Source organism: Mus pahari, chromosome 3 (assembly GCF_900095145.1).
Source record: "Mus pahari chromosome 3, PAHARI_EIJ_v1.1, whole genome shotgun sequence".
Classification (NCBI taxonomy): Eukaryota; Metazoa; Chordata; class Mammalia; order Rodentia; family Muridae; genus Mus; species Mus pahari.
In genome coordinates, this window is record NC_034592.1 from 41,943,727 (window position 1) to 41,970,496 (window position 26,770).

The following is a 26,770-nucleotide window of genomic DNA, read 5'->3' on the forward strand; positions in this document are numbered from 1 at the left end:
CTGAGAAGTTTGAGGATCGGTTTTCAACCATTATTTTATTTTTATGTTCTTAGGAAATTGCCCAGCGACATTTGAGAACATATCCTTCTTTATCAACTCAAAAGTATGAAACTTTTGGTTGCTTTTTTTTTTTTTTTTTTTTTTTTTTTTTTAACCAAAACCAAAGTGCTGTCAGTTCCTATGAATTTCTTCCCCTAAATACAATTTTCTTCTGTCCAAATAGCCATGCTTTTGGCCGTTGTCTTTTAGTCCATTTTCCCATCTGAATTTTTCAAATATTTTTCTCTACACAGAAGTCTAAGTGATCTCTTACAAAACATTCTCACATTGAAAACCTATCTGTTGCCCCTTACTGTTTGGAACAAGACAGGGTTCCAGGTGGTAAGCACAATTTCTCTTCTATATGTAACAGCAAATATTTGCCTAACCAAAGTTTTGCTGCTTTCAAAGAAAATGGAAAAGTCAAAACTTTTACAATAGATGTAGTTTTGCATAAGACAACTATATTTCTTGATTATCAATATTAACATTCTGATATTAGTAACAGCCACTATTCATTGACTATCTCTTTAAGGAAAGTCTTTTTAAGACAAAGTAAATTATAGCATCATGTGGTCTAAGTCACTCTGAAGGCTTCTTATGGGAGAATATGATACCAGGTAAAGAACAGTATGCAGGAGGACATTTGTGTGCATATGAAGTATAATTGAAGTGACATAGAAAAAGCCTGAAATGGTACCATTTATTTATTTATTTGTTTCCCAAACTGCCTGCTCCCACTTCACTCCTCACAGAGTCCCTCTCCCATCCCCACCCCATCTTCTCTGAGAGCGTGAGCCCCTCCTGTGTATCCCCCAACCTTAGCACATCAATTCTCTGGAGGATTAGGCACAATCTCTCTTATTGAGACCAGACAAGGCAGCCCTGTTGGGGAATGGATACCACAGTCAGGCTACACCTTTTGGGTAGAGCCTCATTGTACCATTTGTTGAGGGACCCAGATGGAGACTGAGCTGCATGTCTTCTACATATGTGCCAGGGCCCTCCGTCCAGCCTGTGTGTGGTCTTTGGTTGTTAGCTCAGTCTCTGAGAGCGCCCAGGGTCCAGGTCAGTTGACATTCTTGGTTTTCCTGTGTGGTTCTCATTGCCTTCAGGGCTTTCAATCTTCCCTGAACTCTTCCATAAGGATGCCTGACCTCCATCCAAAATTTGGTTGTGGGTATATTCACCTGTTTCAGTCATCTGTTGAGTAGAGCCTCTCAGAGTACAGTTATGTGAGGCTCCTGTCTATAGTCATAATAGAGCAACATTAATACTGGCATGTATTTGGTGTTTGCCCATGAGATTGGTTTCATTTTGGGATGGTTATTGTTTGGTCATTCTGTCAGTATATGCTCCATCTTTGTCCCTGCATTTCTTTTAAACAGGACAAATTTTAGGTCAATAATTTTGTGGGATGGTTGGTGTCCTTATTTCTCCACTGAGGGTGCTGTCTGGCTCCAGGAAGTGACCTCTTCAGACTCTACCCCCACACTGTTAGGCATCTTAGCTAATGTCACCTGCCTTGGATCCCGAGAGCCTCCTCCACCCTAGACAGGGTTCTCCCTGTCTGGGAATCTCTAGGAAATCTCAGAGATCTGGCATTCATTATATTAGTTTGGCCTTTAGTGCTTAAAAATACCGTAATCACAAATTAGTACACAAGGCAATAATAGTAGATGAATTCCTTAGTTTGATTGCACTATAATCCTTTGAAGAAGAATAAGGTGTGGATGGAAACAACATAAACTGTGGGGTCTCTTTAAGTAAAGGAAAATTAAAAGTGATAGAATGGAAATATGAAGATGGAAAGGACAAGTAATAAGTTGAGCCCTAAACTGAATTTCATTGCTGTGTCAGATTTCACTTCTGGTAAGTTCTTGTTTCTCTCAAAACATAGTTCATGCCATCTTTGAATGATGACAATGAGCATATTTCTCCATACATATTCTAGCACAGGCTGGGTTTGATGACTCATACTAATTCCCAGCACCTGAGAAGCAGAGATAGAAAGAAATCTCCGAGTTCTAAGCTGACTTCATCTACATAATGAGTTCCAGCATAGTTAGGGTTACTTAGTAAAATCCTGGAAAAAGAAAACAAAAAACAGTACGAAGAGTCTAGCATAATCTTATAAGAGTGATGAACTTGAATCTCCTTAAACACGTTTATAAAATACATATTAAGCATGGACCGAGTAAAGCTGATTAAAATGGGACTGCGACAACATATGAATCACTGAGGGTTCTTAGGAGACCAGAGAAGGCCAGTTAGCTTATTTAGGTAGTCAGGCTTGGCCTAATCCAGTGAGCTTGGTGATTGCCAGAACAAATTATAAGAAACTATCAGAGATCTCTTTTTATCTTTAACTTGTTTTTTATGAGATTTTTGTTGTTGTTGTTGTTCTTTTGTTTAACCTTTTGTTTGTAACTTTATGTTTTTGTTTAACTTTTAAAATAATTTTTAAAACTTTTAAAAAGTAAATACAGTCATGTAATATGATGAGATAGCTACTAATGTGCATGATATATAAGCTACTGGATCTTAGTTTCCCTCAAATAATTATATATTTTCTTCTTGTGTGATTTAACTGTATGGACCTATTCAATTATTTGTAGTCACACCAGAAACAATAATACTTTATACTTATTGCTAAACCTACTCCTTTTCACCCTCATCCCTACATTCCTAACCCTCCAATGGCAATCTCTACTGTTTTCTGAAAAGATTACTTCATTACACATGGATGAAATGATATTTGTACTTGTATTTTTACTTAAATATTATATTTAATTAAAGAATCACCATGCTATGTTGTCACAAATGGCAGTATTTTTTTTTACCATTTTAATGGCTGATTAGCACTATATTGAGTATGTGAACTACATGTTATTTACCCATTTTCCACATCTTTGGTGTTGTAGTGTTGAGATTAAATCCCTTGAGTTATGGTTCTAGTCAGTAAAAGTGGTTAAAGAAATCTATTAATGAATTAAAGTGATCAAAAATTTTAATTCCTCGAAATAATGTCTGTGATAATTATTTCAGTGTATGTTTTACTTTATAAATCACAGTGCATGTGTCACTTTTATAACTAATGAGGTAGCTGAAATTTAGAATTTAAATTGATAAGAGGTATTAACACTAGTTAAAGGTCTTAACATAAGTTAATGTGTTACATATGCAAGCTGTAAGATATTTCAAAAGTCAGATAATTTTTCTTAGTTATGGGTTTTATGGCTTAAATTTCTGTTTTATATTTTAACAGTGCAGAGTTTTCATATATCCAATATGGCTACCTTCTCCTCCTTCTCCATCAGTGCTTAGTCCTAGAATAGTATGTCTCTCACAATCAAGGAGCCAACTGTCACGGTTTGTAACAGAGTTTATATTTTGTGTTGACTATTCTAAATATTGATGAATGTATAAGTCCATGTGTGTACCATTATAATATCATACAGAAATATTTCACTATGATAAAATATATGATTGTCCTTCTATTCCTCTCTCCCTCCCTTTAACCCTTCGAAACAATTCATCTTTTATTGTACAAAATTTATTTACTAGAATGCAATTTACTTCTAATAATTGGAATAATGAAACACACATGATTCTCAAAGTGAATTCTTTCAATTAATAATATGCAGTTAAGGCTATGTCCTGTTTTTTTGTGCCTAAATAGTTCATATAGAGAACATGGAACAATATACCACAGTGTAGATATAAAGACAGTTTCTTTTTCCATTACATTCCTGACACTCCTTTGAAAAACTTGACAGGGGATTTCCCATACCTGGTATTGTGGTTTTGACTAGTATATGAGGGTTTAGGAAAGCATTGTCAGCCCAAGTGTCATAAATTTGGTTTGTACATACATACATACATACATACATACATACATACATACATACACACATATGTATGTCCATACATACATACATACATACACACAAAAATTTTATACATATGTGTATGCATACATATGCATGCACATATTTTTTAATTTTAATTCTAGGTAAATAAAAATAATTCCTTAGGGCTTTTCCAAACATCCTTAGTATTATTTTTACCTTCCATCTGTCTCTGTGTTAACCTTGCTTCCTTGTGAAGCCTATGAACCACAACAATGACAATAAGATAAGATATACGTAAAGGTACAATAATGATACACATAGTTTGGAGATATCCAAAAGCTGTATAGTTGAACCTAGTGCTCACTCATTAAGCCATGACTGATACTGAAAACTTAGGCAATTACTAGCCACTAGTGTTAAATTAGAACCTACTATGACCATTTTATTGAACTAGAATAATTCCTACCTGTAAGAAAATAATAATTCTTACACTCTCATTTATCCTCAAAAGATGTTATTTTGTAGAATATGTAGAGCATTGTAGAAAAAATAAAATAAAATAAAGTTCAGAGTCCCAATGGATACATCCACAATACTTCCCTGTACCTAAAATTCAGGGCACATAACAGAACAACAGAAACAACTGTAGAAAGACCATAAGGGCTAGAAAATCAGGAAAACTGCTGTGATTCTCTCTGCTAGAAATGCCAGGGAAGATACATTCATGATACCTTAACTCAATGGTTGCATAACGAGATATAAAGAAGGAAGCACCAGTAGGCAGGTAATGTGGAAGAGGGGAATATTCTAGGGCTCTTCACCTTGAAAAACAACTACACACAACTACAAATTGGTGGGAGAGTAAGAATTACTAATTCCCCAAGGATAAGGACCCTACATAGTAGTTGGCTCTGAAATTATATACATATAAAAAACATTAAATGAACTCACAGAGTCGTATTTTTGTATTTATGGATTTAAACATGTAACAGTAGCAAATAAAGAAAAAGAGGCCATGAATTTGAAAGATAATATAGTGAGAGGCATGGGAGGAATTAGAGAAGTGTTTTTCAACCTTCCTAGTGCTGAGGCCCTTTAATACAGTTCTCCATGTGGTGCCCCCCCAACCATAAAATTATTTTGTTGCTACTCCATAACTATAATTTTGCTACTCTTTTTGAATTGTGATATCAGAATATCTGATATGTGTCCCCTATAAAAGAGTCATGCAACCATAAGGGGTTGATGCCAACAAATTGAGAAGTGCTGGATTAGTGGAGGGAGGAAAAGGAAGGGGGAAATTGTGTATTTATATTTTAATTTTAAAAATAAAATGTAAGGTAGCATAGAAGATTTTCTATTTATATAATTAACCCTCATATCAGTGATTTTTATTCATTGATCTATAGACATTGTGAGATTCTTCATCTTTAACATGCTACATTATTGAGATATTTTAAATTAATTAATTTATTCAATTTACATCCTGAATTCACACTCAAATACACACACACAAACACACACACACACACACACACACACACACACACACACACACACACACGCACGCACCCTGTAATGGCTATTCCTGGTTGTCAACGTGAGTATATCTGAATGCACTATAATCCAGAATTGGAGGGCAAACCTGTCATCCAGATCTTGAAGTTGGAAAACACGAATTTCTGACCTGGATCTTAGCATGGAGGGCTTGAGGCCATGATAATGGCCATGAAAAGCTTAGGTCCAGGCACAAGGAGATCTCTGAGTTCAAGGTCAGCCTGGGACAAAGCAAATCCCAGATCCAGGTGTGGTGATACACACCTTTAATCTTGACCATACCTTCTGCTGGAGGCCTACATAAAGACACTAGAAGAAGGAAGACTCACTGTTCTTTGCCTGCTTGCATTTACTTGCCAGCACATCTGTTGGAATCTACTTCTGCAGAAGAAAAGCTGAAACAACTAGCCTTGTGGGACTGAGCAACTACTAGATTCTTGGACTTCCCATCCACAGCTGCCCATTGTTGGGTTGGTTGGACTACCGACTGTTAGTCATTACAATAAATTTCCACAGATATTTCATAAGTTCTGTGATTCTAGAGAACCCTGACTAATATACCTGCCCCTCTTCTCCTCCCAGTACCTTACAAATACCTTCCCCATTAACCTCTCCCCTTTAACTCAGAGAAGGTACCAGCTACTCTGCAACATCCAGTTGCAATTTCCTAAGGGCTTCCTCTCCCACTGAGGTTAAACCAGGTAGTCTAGTTAGTAAAAGGGGATCAAATGACAGTCAACTGATGACAGAGCTAGCCTCTTCTGTAATTCTTAGGGGTTCAAATAAAGACTGAGCCGCACATCTATAAATGTGTACAGGGCCTAGGTCCAGCCTCTGCATGCTCTTTGGTTTGTTGTTCAGTCTCTGTTATCATCCATGGGCCCAGGTTGACTCTGCGTGTCTTCTTATTGTATCCTTGGCCTCTCCAGGTCGCTCAATTCTATCTCCTAGTGTTCAACAAGACCCCATGAGTGCTGCCTGATATTTCACTGTGGGTCTCTGTATCTGTTTACATCTGCTGTGGATGAAGCCTTTCAGAAGACAGTTATGCTAGGTTCCAGACTGAAAGCATATCAGACTATCATGAATATCAGGGATTGGCTCTCTTAAGTGGGATGTGTCTCAAGTTGGGACAGTCTTTTGTTGGCCATTCCTTCTGTCTCTGCTCCATCTTTATCTCTCTGTGTAGCTTATAGGTCAGGCAAATTTTGGGTTGCAGATTTTGTGCATGGATTGATGTCCACCTCCCTCCACTAGAAGTCCCACCTGGTTACAGGAGCTGGCCACTTCAGTATTCATATCCCCAGGTGCTAAAAGTATCCAATAGAGTCACCTGCATAGTCTCCCAGGAGTCTCCAAGTTCCAAGACTCCCGCTAGCACCAGAGATGCCCCCATCGATTCTCACTCCTGGCCCTCTCCCCAATCCCCTCTCTTCCTACCTAATCCTCATTCCGTTCCCTTCCTCACACCCTCTCCCATTCAGTTCTGTGTTTCTGTCTGCATCAGACGACTATATTGTTTACCCTTTTGAGTGAGATTTATGCATCATCCCTTGGACCTCCTTATTACATAGTTTCTTTGGGTTTGTAGATTGTAATATGAGTATCCTGTTTTTATGGCTAATGTCAATTTATATGTGAGTACATGCCATGTGTGTCTTTCTCCTTTTGGGTTACCTCATTCAGGATGATATTTTATATTTCCATGCATTTGCCTGAAAATTTCATGCCTCTGGTTTTAAAAGATGAATAGTATTCCGTTGTGTAGATGAACCTGTTTTTGTTTATCAGTTCTTTATTTGAGGAACATCTAGGCTGTTTCCAGTTTCTGGTTATTACGAACATAGCTGCTTTGAACATAGTTGAGGAAGTCTCTTGTGATATAATTGGGGCATCTTTTGAGTATTTTCCCAGGAGTAGTATAGCTGGGTTTGGGGGTAAAACTATTCTCAATTTTCTGAGAAACCACCAGATTGAATATCGAAGTGGTTATATCGGTTTGCCTTCCCATAAGCAATGGAGGAGTATTCCAATTTTTCCACATATATTACACAAATAGTTTCTAAAAAGAAATGGATCTGAGATTCCTTTACTGAGATTTCCATTTCTAAAGTGCACCCTCTACCTATACAGAAATTTTCACTGTTGCTTTGAAAGCTTCACTTAGTGTCCCTTGTTATGTTGTTTCAAATAAAATGATGCTGCTTTCTTGTTCCTCTAGAAGAGGTGGGATTATTAGTTAATGGAATTTAATGTGTTATATATTTTATTACCAGCTAGTTTTGTTTATTTAATATCTTATTAAAATAATATTGTTAATTTTATAACATGGAAATTGCAAAATACATGAAAATGTAATTAGATAAAAATAAACCAATTATCCAAGTATAGAAATCCAATTAGCAATTATAAACAAACCTACAATTTTTTGGAATACTGAAATGAAATTTTGATTCTTTGATTTAATTTTCCCACTCTCTCAAGGAATTCATCACATCTAGAAGGTAAAGAAAATGTCACTGTATGCAAAATTAAACAAAAGATTGGAAACAAAATTAGCAAAAAAAATCTAATTTACAGAATCTATGATAATGCAGCTTCCAATTATAAATGATGAAAACCGATTGAAACTACAGTAACTATGTGCATATATGATATAAAAAAAAACTTCCTTTATAAATTACTATTTTTCTATGAGTCATAAGTGAAGATCAGACCAGAGCTCTTAATTTAGATTATTCCAGATTGATTAATTCTTCTGACTTCCCATCTCTCTCACAGGTACATATTAAGTATTATTTTGTTTTTAATTATTATCTAGACTTTGACTGATAGGAATTTTAAGATATTAAAAATCCTAACCCCATTTTGTGAGGTAGATGACACTATTAAATGGTTCTCAAAGATGCATGTGATAAAATTTCTCCAAATATTAGCAGGGCAAATGTTGGAGAATTTTGCCTGTAAGCAGAAGGTCTCTACATTAGTGAGATGCTTGCAGACAGGCCATTTTTCACGTAACAGTTTGGGAGAATGTTTATGTTACTTTTAGGGTTTGCTTCATTTTAGCATAAACTGATAGAAAGTTTGATTCTCATTTTCTTTCTGATAAGGCCAACTTTAAGGAACTCACTGTGTCTTATGTCTCATATACTATTTGTTTTAGCATTTCTTATAATTTGGGTTTTAAAAAAGTATTATATTTTGTTATAAAATTGAGGTAAATTAAGAAAATACTGAAGGAAATGAGAAGCCAATATGCTTAGAAAACTTCAAATAGTTTAATCTTAGTCTCTAGACTCTGTCTTGCCTGAAAATTAAATTCATTCATAAGACATGTACATACATGCTACAACTGATCATTTATTTTAGTTCAAAATATATGTGTTAAAGGATGTGTATTTATGATTATTACTGTGATGTGCTATTTTCACACTTAGAAAATAAAATCTCCCAGAAACTGTTCTCTTAAAATTATAGGGAATTCATTTTTCTCTTGGCCTCTAAAAATAGCATAATCGCAAAATTAGAATAAAAATCCCCTGACCTTTTACTGCAAAGCATAGAACCAGAACAACTGCTGAATTGCAAATGTTTATTCAGCTCTGTTCTGAGCCTGCAAGCACACAAAGTGTAGTTGAATTTCTGCCAAAGGAGATGTTAAAAAGTAGCTACAGTTGGTGACTGTAAAGTATGTGGCAGTCTCTATAAAAAGGAAGAGTCACGAGATAGGAGAAAACAAGTTTTAAACTGTCAGGTATAAATAGATGTGACACACTATGAGGAAACCAATGTAGTGATATATGGGACAGGATTTTCATCAAAATAATAGATTTGATGTGGGCCAACATTTGTTATGTATACAAAATGTCATATTGGTTTAATTATAATATAGCTTAATAGTTAATTTCAGGTTAATTAACTCCACTAATATATAAATAAATATCTATATCTACTTATATATGACTTCATACTCCCATGAGGAAAATATGATGTAATTATCTAATGTGATATATATTACGTATCATGTTGCATATAATCTATTTTTAAATTTTGTTTGTTTGCTTTACTAACCAATTTAAGAAGCTTTTTAATAGATGTTTCTAGGTTAAGTTTTCCAGGTTTGTTTGTTTGGTTGGTTGGTTGGGTTTTTTTTGTTTGTTTGTTTGTTTTTTTGTTTTTTGTTTTTCGAGACAGGGTTTCTCTGTGTAGCCCTGGCTGTCCTGGAACTCACTTTGTAGACAAGGCTGGCCTCGAACTGAGAATTCTGCCTGCCTCTGCCTCCCCAGTGCTGGGATTAAAGGCGTGTGCCACCACGCCTGGCTTCTGGGTTAAGTTTTGAATTCATAAAAACCCCAAATTATTTTCAATATGTAGAAAAATGAATCAGGATTGAAATCTTATAGATGTTTACTCTGTTAATAACTAAGTGCCCTGTAGTTTTGCTAATGATCTTGCAAAATTAAAATAGGCTATTGATAAGCAGACAGAAATCACTGTAAGAGTTCATCTTCCCACAAAATATGCATGGAGGAGTTACAGAGACAAAGTGTGGAGCAGAGACTGAGGGAATGACCATCCAGAGACTGCCCCACCTGGTGATCCATCCCATATACAGTCACCAAACCCAGACACTTTTGTGGATGCCAACATGTGCTTACTGACAGAAGCCAGGTATAGCTGTCTCCGGAAAGGCTCCAAGAGTGCCTGACAAACACAGAGGTGGATGCTCGCAGCCTACCATTGGACTGAGCACAGGGTCCACAATGAAGGAACTAGAGAAAGGACCCAAGGATTTGCAGCCCCATAAGAGGAACAATATGAACTAACCAGTACCCCCAGAGCTCCCAGGGACTAAATCACCAACCAAAGAGTACACATGGTGGGGCTCATGGCTCTAGCTGCATATATAGCAGAGGATGGTCTAGTTGGTCATCAAAGGGAGGAGAGGCCCTTGATCCTGTGAAGGCTCTATGACCCAGTGTAGGGGAATGCAAGGGCCAGGAAACAGGAGTGGGTCGGTAGGTGAGCAGGGGGATGGGGGAGGGAATAGGGGGTTTCCGGAGGGCAAACCAGGAAAGGGAAAAACATTGGGAATGTAAGTAAAGTAAATATCTAATTTTTGAAAAGAAAGAGTTCATCTCCCCACTATCACTTAACTTCACTGTTTCCTCACTCCTTTTTACTTTCCTCCTGGAGAATGGAGCACCTTATCCTGGAACAACACTCGAACTAGATAGATGATGTAGCTAAGGTCTCCTATATGGAGCTCCCTTCCTTCCTTCCTTCCTTCCTTCCTTCCTTCCTTCCTTCCTTCCTTCCTTCCTTCCTCTCTTCCTCCCTCCCTCCTTTCCTTTCTTTCCATTCAATTTTTTTCTTTCTTTCCATTTTGTTTGTATGTTGTGTGTGTGTGTGTGCGTGCATGTACACATGTATATATGATACTGCATAGCTATGGAGATCAGAGGAGGCTTACAACAGTCAGCTTTTCCCTTCCAATATGTGGGGCTCAGGGCTGGAACTCAGGTGGTCTAGCGTTACTGATGGTGCCTTTATTTAAGTCATCTCACTGACCCTTAAAAACCCCTATATGTGTGCACTATTACAGGAAGTTTAAAAATGCAAGCTGCGCCTTTAATTTAAATGCCGGTCATTTTGCTTTTACTTACATATTTTACACACTGGTGTATCATTTGCTCACATAGTCAATATGGACTCTTGTGTATAATACAACAATCCAACAGTAAGTTTATAATAAACAAATGCATTTTGAGAGAGTTGATTTTACACTTCATTTCTGTAATGCTTGTAAACAAGGACTGGAAAAATGCTTCACAGAAAGTCGATGTTCAATAAATGAATGAAGGTTATTATTTATACTGTCAAGTCCTTTACAGTTCCCTGTGAATAAGGAATGCTGATACACATGCAGGCATGTGCAAATGAGGCAATTTAACATATTTTTAAAGCTACAAAGCTAAAATATAAAAACTGGCAATGATGTAGTAGAGTTAAATGTATTTGATTTATGCTTTGGATTTGAGGAATTGTTGACAGAGATGAATGAAGATATTCCAGTGTTTGAAAGAAGCATGAATGAAGGGAAAACAATCCTTTCTACCCACTGATACTTGGTGACTCAGGAGAGATGTGTTCATATATCCAATTGTCTTCATAGTTTATATGAAGAAAAGAATATTTATTGTTAGTTTGTGTAAGATTTATATTGCTGGGCATGGTACGATTTGGGGGTTAATTGTGAAGATGAAGATTAATTTAGGCATTTAATCGTACTAACTGTATATACTGTTTGGAAATTTTTGTTTTGTTTTTGTTTTTGTTTTTGTTTTTTTCGAGACAGGGTTTGTCTGTGTAGCCCTGGCTGTTCTGGAACTCACTTTGTAGACCACGCTGGCCTCGAACTCAGAAATCCACCTGCCTCTGCCTCCGGAGCGCTGGGATTAAAGGCATGCGCCACCACGCCTGGTGGAAAATTTGACCTATGTTTTGTTTCAGGAGATATTTTAAGTCTTTCACCCTGTAGGAATATGTTATCTCAAAAAATCAATTGCTAATGTCACCTAAAAGACACTCTTCAATGTTTTGCGTTTGTATTTGTCTCATTTTTGTGGTGATTTTTTTTTTAATTTTTTTGCTACATTTGTTAGCTTTTTCTTTTTAAAATAATCTTTTCTTCTGTCAGTCTTCTACAGGTCATTCTTCCTCAGTAACTCAATTATGCTGTTGCTATGCAATGAAAATATTTTAGAAACTAAATCTTGTCTTTTGACAAAAAGAACAATGGCAAACCTTGATTTGTTTTGATTCTATAATTAGCCATGCAAGGGAGGAAGTTTTAATACATTTTTCAAGGAGAAATCCAAAAATAGGGAGGCTGAGAAGAGAGCATTTCCACTGTGAAATCTAGGGAATGATAAACAGATGAAAGTAAATTTGGAGTTTCTCATTGGTTCCTAAAGAAATGAGTCTGAGAGTCTGCAGGTGGTACCTTGTCAGTGTCTCAGGGAAGTTAACTATACCAAGGGGAAGGCACATTGCTGTAGGTATGTTGCAGTTTCATGGAGAGGCAGATATGTAGTGGTGATTGATTTGTTGTTAGTAAGTGTGATACTATATGCTTCCTCAAACCCCAGGGTGATGTAGGCATCTTTGTGTAACTCAGATCACCAGAGAATAACAATAATAGAGGTAATTTGATTTGTTTTGAGTTGATTCAGAGAAATGAGTTGATTATAAGAAAATACATAAATCGTGTCTAAAATGATGTTTAGGTTGGGGGAAATGAAAAAAGTGGGTGATAAATAATTTCTTCCAATGACCCATCCTTTACTATTGAGTGAATTTGACAGATCCATAAGTTGATTATACATGCTTGTATACATATATGCATGTACATATTTATGTTCTGAACAGCTTGGGAATCAGATAGTATTAGTCTTTGTTCTACTCATATTTAATAATAGCTAATACTATGTGGTTTTAAATAATGCATCTTTGGTCTTACTGGAACAATTGCTAATTTACTGCATACATTTTTTAATTAGATAGTTTCTTTATTTACATTTCAAATGTTATCTCCTTTCCTGCTTTTCCCTCCAAAATCCCCCTATTCTCCCCCCACTCTCCCTGCTCACGTACCCACCCACTCCTACTTCCTGGCCCTGGTATCCCCCTACACTGGGGCACAGAGCCTTCACAGAACCAAGGCCTCTCCTCCCACTGATGACCCACAAGGCCATCCTCTGCTACATACGCAGCTGGAGCCATGAGTCCCTCCATGTGTACTCTTTGGGTGATAGATTAGTCCCAGGGAGCTCTGGGGGTACTGGTTAGTTCATCTTGTTGTTCCTCATATGAGGCTGCAAACCCCTTCAACTCCTTGAGTCCTTACTTTAGCTTCCTCAGTGAGGACCCTGTGCTCAGTCCAATGGTGGGCTGGGATCCACCACATCCGTATTTGTCAGGCACTGGTAGAGTCTCTCAGGAGACATCTATATCGGGCTTCTATCAGCAAGCACTTGTTAGCTTCCACAATAGTGTCTGGGTTTGGTGACTATATATAGGATAGATACCCAGGTTGGGCAGTCTCTGGATGGACTTTCCTTCAATCTTTGCTCCATACTTTTTCTCTGTAATTCCTTCCATGAGTACTTTGTCCCTCCTTTGAAGAAGAACCAAATCCATACTTTGGTCTTCCTTCTTCTTGAGCTTCATCTGTGAATTGTATCTTGGGTATTCTGAGCTTCTAGGCTAACATTCATGTCTTAGTCAGGGTTTCTATTCCTTCACAAACATCATGACAAAGAAGCAGTTGAGGAGGAAAGGGTTTGTTCAGCTTACACTTTCCTCATTGCTGTTGATCACTAAAGGAAGTGAGGACTGGAACTCAAACAGGTCAGAAGGCAGGAGCNGATGCAGAGGCCATGGAGGGATGTTCCTTACTGGCTTGCTTCCCCTGGCTTGCTCACCCTGCTCTCATAAAATCCAAGACTACCAGACCAGAGATGGTCCCACCCACAAGGGGCCTTTCCCCCTTGATCACTAATTGAGAAAATGCCTTACAGCTGGATCTCATGGAGGCACTTCCCCAACCTAAGCTTCTTTCTCTGTGATAACTCCAGCTTATATTAAGTTGACACAAAACTAGCCAGTACAATTCACTTATCAGTGAGTGCATACCTTGTGTTCTCATGGGATTGGGTTACTTCACCCAGGATGATGTTTTCTATTTCCATCCATTTGCCAAAGAACTTCATAAATTCATTGTTTTTTTTTTAATAGCTGAGTAGTACCCCATTTTGTAAATATACCACATTTTCTGTATCCATTCCTCTGTTGAGGGTCATCTGATTTCTTTCCAGCTTCTGACTAGTCATAATAAGGCTGCTATGAACATAGTGGAGCATGTGTCCCTATTACATGTTGGAGCAACTTCTGGGTATATGCCCAGGAGAGGTATTGCTGGATCCTCCGGTAGTACTATGTCCAATTTTTGAGAAACTACCAGATTGATTTCCAGAGTGGTTGTACAAGCTTGCAATCCCACCAGCAATGGAGGAGTGTTCCTCTTTCTCCACATCCTCGCCAGCATCTGGTATCACCTGAGTTTTTGATCTTAGCCATTCTTACTGGTGTATGGTGGAATCTCAGAGTTGTTTTGATTTTCATTTTCTTGATAATTAAGGATGTTGAACATTTCTTTATGTGCTTATCAGCCATTCAGCCATTCAGTATTCCTCAGTTGAGAATTCTTTTGGGGGGCTGTACCCCATTTTTAATAGGGTTATTTGGTTCTCTGGAGTCTAACTTCATGAGTTCTTTGTATATATTAGATATTAGCTCTCTATCAGATGTAAGATTGGTAAAGATCTTTACCTAATCTGTTGGTTGCTGTTTTTGTCCTATTGATAGTAGTCTTTGCCTTACAGAAGCTTTGTAATTTTATGAGGTTCCATTTGTTAATACTTGATCTTAGAGCATAAGCTACTCGTATTCTGTTCAGGAAATTTTCCCCTGGGCCCAGATGCTTGAGGCTCTTCCCCACTTTCTTTTCTATTAGTTTCAGTGTATCTGGTTTTATATAGAGGTTCTTGATGCACTTGGACTTGAGCTTTGTATAAGGAGATAAGAATGAATCAATTCACATTCTTCTACATGCTAACCACCAGTTGAGCCAGCACCATTTGTTGAAAATGCACCCCCCCATACTGGATGGTTTTAGTTCCTTTGTTAAAGATCAAGTGAACATAGGTGTGTGGGTTCATTTCTGGGTCTTCAATTCTATTCCATTGATCGACCTGCCTGTCACTGTACCAATACCATACAGTCCTTTTTATCAAAATTGCTCCATAGTACAGCTTGAGGTCAGGGATTGTGGTTCCCCAGAAGTTATTTTATTGAGAAATTTTTCATTATCCTAGGTTTTTTTGTTAGTCTAGATGAATTTGCAAATTGCTCTTTCTAACTTTATGAACAATTGAGTTGGAATTTTGATGAGGACTGCATTGAATCTGTAGCTTGCTTTTGGCAAGATGGCTATTTTTACTGTATTAATCCTGCCAATCCATGAGCATGGGAGATCTTCCCATCTTCTAAGATCTTTGATTTCTTTCTTCAGAGACTTAAAGGTCTTTTCATACAGATCTTTCACTTGCTTAGTTAGAGTCACACCAAGGTATTTTATATTATTTGTGACTATTGTGAAGGGTGTTGTTTCCCTAATATCTTTCTCTGCCTGTTTATCCTTTGAGTAGAGGAAGACCACTGAGTTGTTTGAGTTAATTTTATATCCAGCTACTTTCCTGAAGTTGTTTATCAGGTTCAGGAGATCTCTGGTTGAATTTTTGTGGTCACTTAAGTATACTGTCATATCATCTGCAAATAGTGATATTTTGACTTCTCCCTTTCCAATTTGTATTGCATATATTTCTATCTTTGTTCAATATTATGTGTGTTCAGTACAAACTACCTGCACATAGCAATTTCTTTCCAATTAACTTGAGGATCTACCGTAAAATTCTGTTCTGGAAAGTAGACACTGATTTTCTTGATCATTGTTAAAAATACATGCTTTACTTTTGTTTTGAGATTTTAAAAACCTTAAGTGTACTTTAAATATCCATTGCCAAGTCACTTGTGTAATTTTATTCCTTTATAAATATAATTAGGTTTTTCTGCTTTAATTTTTTTTAAATCTCTGACATTACTTGAGCAAAATTTGCAAACTGGTGTCTGAGAACACATGGCAAAGTCACAGAATAGAGAATAGTATAAAATTGAATATAGCCCTGTAACTCCTCTCTAAAGATCTGATTTGGTAGAGTATGTTTGGCTTTTAAAACTTCTTCCTATTTAAATGTTGTAGTTTCTAGAAGCAATTTATGTATAGTTAATGACTTTGTAGTATATCTCAGGACAGCCAATAACCTCAGTGTTATCGAACAGTGGAGAACACAGTGTTTTGGGGTTTTTTTGTTGTTTTTGTTTTTTTGTTTTGCAAAGCGGAGTTAAAAATATCATGAGTTTTTCTGGAGAGTTTATAGTTTAAATTTGTGTTCAGCTAGGAGCATAGAGAATAAGAAGTGTGAGCCCCAATGCTGAATGAGCCCAACAGTTATTATCTCAGGGGCATGAGGGAAATTCTCGAAGTACTTCAGGGGAGAAAGAGCGGTGGCTCTTATTCAGTAGTCTTCAAAGCAATATGCAAGGTAGACTGGGAAGTTATTTTGTGACAACATGCCCTGTATGAGCTTTTAGCCGATGCATTTAAAGAAATGATACAGTGGTGGCACATGCCTTTAATCCTAGGACTTGGGAGGCAGAGACAGGTGGATTTCTGAGTTCGAGGACAACCTGGTCTACAGAGTGAGTTCGAGGACAGCCAGGGCTACACAGAGAAACCCTGTCTTGAAAACCAGAAAAAAAAAAAAAAGAAGAAGAAGAAGAAAGAAATGATAGACAATAAGGACTTAAGAAGGAAAAATAATGCTTTTGGTTAAAAATTATTTAGACATGAAACTTGTATTTGCATAGCCTACAATTGGAGGTACTTCGTGAATGAAATGATCACTGCATATTATATAAACAATTTATATGCATTTCTTAATACACTCAATTCTCACACTATCCCTTGGAGGGAATATTCAACTTAACAAATAGCAAAACTGAAAATTCAAAAGGCTTGTTAGCTTTTTTTCCTTCAAGGTTATCCATTAATTAATTAATGACTGAGCTGAGAGCCATTGTTTGATATTGCCTGGGTCTGGCATCAAAATGATTTATCCGTTGTGCAAGTGGCCTCTAGGGCTGATGTGACCCACTTCTTTAGATACTCGTGTCTGTTCTATCTATCCTACAAAATCTCTGTTCATATCATTGTAGCTATATTTTTTGACTCAGTAGTATGAACAGTATAATGACTTACCTAATCAAGGAACAATTTGTCTACACACATTTATATGACAAATATCTATGATAGGATTCTGTTCCTCTGTGACTATAGACTACATGAGACATGAGCTCATTGATGTGTGGTTTGCTTCTCACTTTGACCTCTGGACTTAGTTCTGTGATAATTTTTTGCTTCTGGTTTCTCCAAAAATCCAGTAATTTCCTTGAAATATGTACTTAGTAAAATTCACTCTAGAGTGCCTCACATGATGATACAGAAAAATAATATGCTACATAGCACAGGGCCAGGTCCACTAGGATGTATACTGTGTGTTAATGCTATTACGGCTATCTTAACAAGAACAACAACAACAGCAACAAAAATAACACCACCACCAAGAACAACAACAACAACAACAATAATGATCATTTTAACCAATAGCCAGAAGAATATAAACTAAGAATGTCTATTGTGGTTAAATGATGACCCTTTTTGTTTTAATTGTTAAAGGTGTACTGACATATTTGGTTTGTCATATATTTTCCATATGGCTTAAAATTAATGGCAATATTATATAAATATCTAGTACTTATTCACATTTTTTAAAATGTATAAGCACTAACTTATCAGATCATTTTGATGACTTCATGAGTTAAGGTATGAGGTATAAAAACCAATAATATTTTAGTGTTTAAAGGTTATAAAAACTGAGAATCAAAAAAGCAAGGGCAAGAAACTTCCAAAAGTTACACAGCCTAGACGCTGATACCGGGATTTGTCCATAGGGTTTGGTTATTGGTTTCCATATCTGTATGAGGGACACGGTTTTCACAAAGAAATGATAATTTTCCTTATGCTTCAACTTGGTCCTTGTTGTATACAGTTTTCTGCCCCTGATAACTGGATTACAACTTTAATCCTCCATGTGTAGAAATGAGCACTTGAAGTTGAATATTTGTTGGATGCAGTTCAAACGCTCTTAATACACTTTTCCATTTCTTCTTGGACTACACAGTGCAATTTGACAGAGAGTCAATACAACAATAGTTATTAAGAACCTGACTTTTTAGCTCCTGTTTCTTCAGTTAGGCCCCAACTCCTCCTTGATTATATCATCTACCCATGATGTATTTTTACTTATAAAATTTGGAAAAGCTGTTAACAGTATATCAAGTATGTATAAGTATTATGAGGACTGGAATCATAGAGAAAGTGCTTAGTGAGGTGTTCGACATGTACACCTACATATATTATTAATACATGGCTCAAATAACAGGAATTTTCCTTGTTAATGATAGAAAAAAATTAAATTACAACAAACTATCCCAATTATTTCCTAGAATGCCACCTAATGTGGCTGAAACCTAAAGTCTACCCGGAGTAATATTCCATAGAAAACCATAAGCCATACCAAAGAAGTAGAGAAACTTGAAACTTTTTAAAAACTTTTTATTTAAAAACTATTATCCAATATAATCTGCATATTCCCCTCTCACAACTCCTCCCAGATCCTGTTCACACCATCCACTAAATCCACTAATTCCATCTTCTTTCNTTCTCTCTCTCTCTCTCTCTCTCTCTCTCTCTCTCTCTCTCTCTCTCTCTCTCTCTCTCTCTCTCTCTCTCTCAAGTTTATAAACAAACAAACAAACAAACAAACATCAAAACATGGAAACCATGATGTTCCTACCACTACTCAAGAAACTATAAAAAACTGAATCCTCTGCTGGCAAATGGAGAATAAGTTTCTTACCTGGGTATATCAATGACACTCCAGAACATACCAAATTGCTGGAGTAGCTGGCCCATAAGCAAACTCCATATTTTTGTCTTAAACCTATATTTTAAGTTACATTACTCATATTCCTACCTTTTACTTTTTCCTCAAAATTTTTATTCTACACGTGTTTCATGGATGGAGAGCCTCGGTGTGAACATTTGGTTTTTATTCAAAAGACTGTCAGTAAGTGAATGAGTAAATCTACCAAAATATCCTATTAATAATAGCAAGAAAAGTTTTCAACACATTAGATTTTCTTTTTCTGTTCCACCCATACTTTCTCCTCCTTCTGTACTTTCTTGGCTGTAAGAACACATAGGACATCCATGTTCACAAACCCCATATCTCTAATATCCAGTCTCACCTTGGGTTATTACTAATTTGAATCTAAATGTGGATAATGATGAAGCTTTCTGTTGGATAAGAGAAAAATACACATGATGCCCATTCCTTGCCTTGAACAATGAACTAACATGTATTTGAGAACCCATTTTATTTTTAAAATGTATCCCAAACTAATATCTTAGAAGATAAAATGCAAACTTTAATTGAAGAGCTTTAAAGTAGCTATAATAATGTTTTCTAAGAATATGCATGCATTATAGCATCTTTCCTTCCAGAATGCTCTACCATTTCATTATTTTTCTTGCTCAGAGTATTCAAAAATAAACCACACTTATCTCATGGCCGAAGATACCAGCTGAATTAACATAATTGCAGGTGAATACCGTCATTCAAAGGTACTATGTGATTGCACCTCTCAGTTGGCTAGGTAACTGTTTACATGTTTTAATCAGATTCCAGACTGGAACAAATGTGAAAATCAACATGAGTTCATCCCTGTGGAAACTGGCGAAGCAGCAGATGCTGCTGCTGGAAATAGCTGGGACTTCAGCATCTTTGGATGAAAAACATCTTGTGGAAAAAAAAAAAAAAATTGTTCCATGCATTGATTCAGAGATTTAAAAGGGTATATCTTATCGTTTAATGTGTTTTATTCCAGGAGAATTATGAATTTAGAACTGTAAATGCAATGCCAACGACCTTTTTGGAATTTCCTATAGCCAATCATTTACCCTAGTCCAAGGTCGCATCTTCTACCTAGTCCCACATTCATTAGAACAACAGGGCTGAGAGCTTTTGAGGTGAAAAGACTTCAGACTTCTTTTTGTTCATTTAAATTATTTTATATTTACCTTCCGGTTGTGGCCCCTGCTGCTCAGTCCCTCCTCCCACAGTTCTTCTTCCCATTACTTCTCCCCCTGGCCTCTGAGTGGGTGCTTCCCCACTCCCACCAGGCGTCCTGGTTCCCTGGGGCCTCAAGTCTCTCCTTAACTATCAATAGTGTTTACAAAACTATTAGGACAAACTTACACTGTCACAGATTCAAAACTCTGACATCCTGAGCATGTGAGCTGACCTGAGCTGACATGCAATTCTACTGAACCCTGCCTGTGGTAAAAAAATAAAATAAAATAAAATAAATGGAGTAAGAAGCTTGATTAAAATAGGAATTTGGGGGAAATATCACCACTTTCATTTTAATATCATTTATGTAAAATACATTGATAGTTTTGTTCCACTGAAATCATAAAAAAAGATTTTTTTAATTCCATACAGAATGGCTTCTTTTTAGTATGGTATTAAAGGATATGCCAGTATTATTTGCTCTATTTGTTAGTATATAGAATATTTATTCTTCTGCATATTTTTCTTCAAATTTCCAAAATAATAGCTGGTAAATATATCAGGGGATTTCTTTTTTATATTTTATGATAAAATGACAATACAATATTGTCCTACAAATTGTTTCAGAAGGTATTGTACATATGTTTGGATTACAAAATAATGTTACTTCTACTAGTGTGTGTAAACCTAGAAGTTACTTTTGAACTTTTAACTTCACATGTGAATAGAGAGAGGGATATTCCCGACATATTTATTACAAATTGTAATTTTGTCACTGTCAGGCACGTAAGTGTCATCTCAGTTTTAGAGTGATGACTGAATCTATATTCTTAACTAAAACATTAAATGTAGGGAGGGAGAGGGAAGGATGGAAGGAGGGAGGGAGGGAGGGAGGGAGGGAGAGAGAATGTGCATGTCTGATAGAAGAGAGAAAGAAGAGATACTGATATTTTTTATCTACAGCCTATTAAATGGGTTTCCACATAGTTTTTAACGCCTCTGAGCCCTGGGTTACTCATCTTTATAATCATTGAAGCACATCTCCCTAACCAGATTGTGGAGAGGATAATAGTGAAAGCCATGGATAACCAGCACAGTGTTTTCCACGACATGGAAATTTATTTTCTGCATTAGAAAGTTGTGGTCCGTAATGGAGGATGGCATGTAATAATGACTATGAAGTGCCTTGTGACATATAGCGGATAATGTCCACTTACTAAGATTTTGGAGGGATTCAATGAAAGACTTAACATTTTTTCAATATGGCTTTTTAAATGACAGACTTTAATCCCTACTCTATGAAGGTACTGTGTGTGATTACTTTTCAGGTAACAGAAGGGCACGGTATTCTTTTATTCAAACTCCACTGGGCTGTAAAACAGCAGAAATCACCTGTGTGATATAGACCATTGAAAAAAAAAGCAAGACGAACATTGCTCATTAGATAATACTTGCTTCTTAAGGGAAATATGTTAACATTTTGCATTTACATTTTTTAATAGGAGAGAAGTTTGATAATAAAAATGGAGGAAAGCAATTCTTTTGTTTCTCATGAAAAATAATATGATTTGTAATGGAAAAATGTCATTAAAGAAAATGATTCTTAAATTGTAAGGTTATTTTCAAGTGGTGAATATTTAGAAATATACTGGTTAGATAATAACAATGCAAATAAATTATATTTGAAGAAAACAAAATTGTGTATATCCGAGTACCATGAGATGCATTATATTCAAGCAACATAATATATCTGAAATCCAGCATTACTTCCAGAAATCTTGTGAACAGAAAAGGAAACTCATGTTTTCAAGGCCCGAGGTAGCTATTTTATCATAAAGTTTCCATGATTTTAACCAACATTCATTCTGATCTTATAGATCGGAAAGGCAGGACTACCATGGTGACTAGCTGTTGTGCAAACATAGAAATTACTCTGGTTTTGTTAATTTAACAAGTGCCTTGGTTTTCTTATTTCCTTTTGCTTATCACTAATTGAAGAAGAAAAAAATGAACTCTTGTTTATTAAAAACCAACTAAATGATTTGTTATGTTTCCACAGATGACTTTTACTTCTTGCTCACAGCATGAAACTTTTGGTGTGTGTCTGTTCTTTAAATTATAGAAAGTTATTCACAAGTTTGTAACTGTATTATCTTTACACTCTGGTGCAGGTTCGGTTCAGAGCCAGATGTATATGACCTTTTACACTGCTTCTTAAATGATAGTAATGATCATACAATTTCTCTTCCAGCTTCCTCATATAGAAAAGTGTTTTGATGCTTTTCTATGTAAATTTTAGATTTGATTTGTGGATAAAAAACAATGGATCATGGGAATCTGAGCATTTCCAGCACCTAGTGCGTTTCTGAGGGAGGAGCGTATACACACTACTGCTCTAATACAGAGTAAAACTTTGAAACTACAGTACGGTGTAGTCTACTTATATGAATGTGTGAGCAGAATGGACTCCTGCTTTTTTTTTTCCTGCTTCCACTGTGCATAATTCATTAAAAGATTTCTCTCTGCTTGCAGGGATGACTTGTCAAGCTCGAACATCATACACAGAAGACGAAGTGCTTTGGGGTCATCGTTTTTTCCCTGTAATTTCTTTAGAAGAAGGATTCTTTAAAGTCGATTACTCCCAGTTCCATGCAACCTTTGAAGTCCCCACCCCTCCATACAGTGTGAAAGAGCAGGAGGAAATGCTTCTCATGTCCTCCCCTTTAATAGCACCAGCCATAACCAACAGCAAAGAAAGACACAATTCTGTGGAGTGTTTAGATGGACTAGATGACATTAGCACAAAACTTCCATCGAAGCTGCAGAAAATTACGGGGAGAGAAGACTTTCCCAAAAAACTTCTGAGAATGAGTTCTACAACCTCAGAAAAAGCCTATAGTTTGGGTGATTTGCCCATGAAACTCCAACGAATAAGTTCAGTTCCTGGCAACTCGGAAGAAAAACTGGTATCTAAAACCACCAAGATGTTATCTGATCCCATGAGCCAGTCTGTGGCCGATTTGCCACCGAAGCTTCAAAAGATGGCTGGAGGACCTGCCAGGATGGAAGGAAATCTTCCAGCCAAACTAAGAAAAATGAACTCTGACCGCTTCACATAGCAAAACACCCCTTTAGGCATTATTTAATGTTTTGATTTAGTATTAGTCCAATATTTGGCTGATAAGATAATCCTCCCTATGAAATCTGAGAGGTCTATCCCAGTCTGGCAAATAGATCAGAGAACTCTTCATTGAAGTGTTGTTATTGTGCTGAACATAAGTTATGAAGGGAGGACATCATCATAAGAAAGCTACTAGTTGGCATGTATTATCACATCAAGCATGCAATAATGTTCAAATTTTGCATTTAGTTTTATGGCATGATTTATATATGGCATATTTATATTGAATATTCTGGAAAAATATATAAATATATATTTGAAGTGGAGATATTCTCCCCATAATTTCTAATATATATATTAAGCCAAACATGAGTGGATAGCTTTCAGGGCACTAAAATTACATACATGCATACATACATACATGCATACATACATATACACAAATATTCATATATATATATATATAAAACATACCCATACAAACATATATATCTAATAAAAATTGTGATGTTTTGTTCAAATTTGTATTTCTTGTGCATGTTTACTTTATTAGAATAGAAAGGCTGCTGGCATTGATTATGAATACCAAATATTTTAGCCTTAAATTATTTGTTAAAAATCTGATTTAATGTTTTCTGCTGTTGCGGTCATGGAATCTTTCAACTGTAATTTACCATGAAAGGGTAGCAGAGATTGGTGGTGTTTTTGACACCAGAGAGACATCATTATTATGCATTTAATTTGTAAATTTTAGAGTGTGCTGGTACATAGTACACATTAATGAACTTTTCTTATGATTTTTAGAAGTCACTAGAACTTTGGTGGGGGAGGAGTTAGTAAAAGTTAGTTAACTCATCAATTCTGAAGCTAACTAATACCTGGAAGTTGGTTTTGTACTCTAATAAAACTATGAGCTCTGAACAAATGCTGAATCATTGGAATAGTCAGTAGCCAGCTTATTGTGACTATGTCAGGGTCTGTGTGAAACTGACAGCCAAATGAGTTGGTTGCCAATGTTTTCTTCTTTATCTGGATCTTTTGTCATCCATAAAGACTTGTAGATATTTCAGGAGACATGACCGCCCAATGAAACAGATGACAAATTATTTTGCTGGAAATGTATTTGCCTAACAGAGGTTCCCTTGATGCTGTTCTCCTGTTTGTGGCATTTGTTGTGAAAGGAGAGACTATTTCCTGGTCTGGAAAACTATTCCAGGTCTGTCGCTCAGAATTTAACAGAGACCTGAGAGAAGTTAATATCGAATGACCTGACAATGTTTGTACACTCAGGATTTTTTGGTTTTGTCTTGGTGTTGAACAATTCCTTTATTGTTGCCTTGAATCCCTGGCGTCAGAATAATTTTAGTATTACTAGCTTTCAACCCCCAACATCGGGCTGTTATCAAACTTGATCAGTAGTATACCTTGAACACAAAGCTTTAGAATAAAAAGGATTTTTTTTGAAACTGCAGAAGTACTTCTTTGCATACTAACATAGATTTTCCTATATAATTTTTGAGGGATTTGTAATAATCCAACTTGGCCCAGAATTGATTAACTTTTCATTAATATATAAATCACTGATGGTTGGTTTGAGCACACAGCATTCCTTATTGTTTAGTGATCCTGCGATAATTTTATTAGAGGCAAATTATTACATCTACAGTATATCATCCACTATATCTTCTGGCTACCTCTGTATCAACCAAATTCTGTAGGTGCAAACATATAACAGGGAATTACTACTGGAGAAATGATCAACATTAGCATCCATCCACTGTGAATAGAGCAGTTGCCCTACCCCTTGATCACCAAATGTTCTTATTTGCTACATGGAGGTGATGAAATATTAGCAGACAGAAAAAGGGGGCCCAGTGGGTATCGTATATTTTGCAGTGGAGGAAGCTGCATAGATCATTTAGTCCAACACCTTAAAAATATACAGAGCCATAATATTCTTTGGAGAGTCATTTTAATTTGTTTTTGGTATTGCAAAGAACCAAAAACAAGCTCTCTGAATTTATTCATTTGACAAAATTTTTGCATGCCTTGTTTGACCTAGGCATTGTTTTATTAGTTTAGTTCCTGGGGATTTAGACATGTACACTGTATCAGCAAGAGAGAGAGAGAGAGAGAGAGAGAGAGAGAGACAGAGACAGAGACAGAGACAGAGACAGAGACACAGAGAGAATATCCAGTAGCCAACATTTTAACTAGAAAAATGAAAACGAGATAGTAATGGAAATGGGTATAGGATGATATGTATTCAGAATATGATACTTAGGGAGTTGATTAACGTTAGGAGTGAGAACTTGATGAGAAAGAGTCAGTATTGCCAAAACTCAATTCAAGTGAACAGTACACTTTTACCTTTTCCGCATACGTGTGGGAACAGTATGATTTCTGCATGTACTTGCAGTTTAATCCCTATTTCTAGGTTGATCATAGGATCCAGTCTGCCCAGGAAAATTGAAGTTTATACTTGTTGTACTTGTGTAATTATTAGTAGCCCTCTCTTTAAATCCTATTATGTCCTGGTTTGGATGATATATGGTAAAGTTTTGTTGACACTAACAAAATTATTGAGTCTAATATATTTGGAAAAATAAAGAATTGCTTTACTTCTCCTGTTCTTGATTTTCTGTTTTTGTTCACAGACCATTCTGGGAAAACTCATTCCTCTATCACCTTTTTTTTTTTTAGCCTCAAGAACTTCTTAGAAGAGAAGTTTAATCAGCACATGACATGTCTCTCAGGTTCCAAAGTTATAGTTTATTAAAAGCATAATATACAAAATAAAGCACACTATTTCTATTTTAAGAAGTTGTAAGAGCTACAATCAAAAGAACCAAAAGTCAGTGTATGCCAATCTGCAGATATTGACAATATTTGTACCACTTGCTTAGTGGCTATCGGAAAAGAAACATCTGAATAATTGGACACGAATGTGTTACTGTCATTTTCCAGCTTGTTTTCATTATAGTAAACTATCTGATCCTGATCGTCAAAATGTTGACAAAACATAACAATTTGGAAAATGCTTATCTTCAATTTAATATAATATATGGATATACTTTGGAAATATAAGTAAAATTAACTAGAGGATATTTTATCATAGGCTTCCTTTTTCAATCTTATGATATTCTAAAATCATTCATACAAAGCTTGCCATTTTAATAAAAGTAGTCTGTTATCCCAGTACTTAAAAGCCCTGTTCTCTAGGAAGGACGGATTTATCTAGTGCATGATTTCTACTGGATATATATCACAGAACAGCTGACTCATAGTCTAGCTGGAACATTTCTGTTTTTTTTCTTTTT

General features: G+C 36.2%; 1 protein-coding gene across 1 annotated transcript in view; it reads left to right on the forward strand.

The window, feature by feature from the left end:
- Kcnj3 (potassium voltage-gated channel subfamily J member 3) overlaps window positions 1-26,361 on the forward strand; it is a 152,429-nt gene extending 126,068 nt beyond the window's left edge. Inside the window, exon 3 of the mRNA XM_021193689.2 lies at window positions 22,862-26,361. Coding sequence (XP_021049348.1) covers window positions 22,862-23,448 — 587 coding nt within the window. The 3' untranslated portion in view covers window positions 23,449-26,361. The remainder of the gene's footprint in view (window positions 1-22,861) is intronic.
- Window positions 26,362-26,770: the final 409 nt, after the last annotated feature.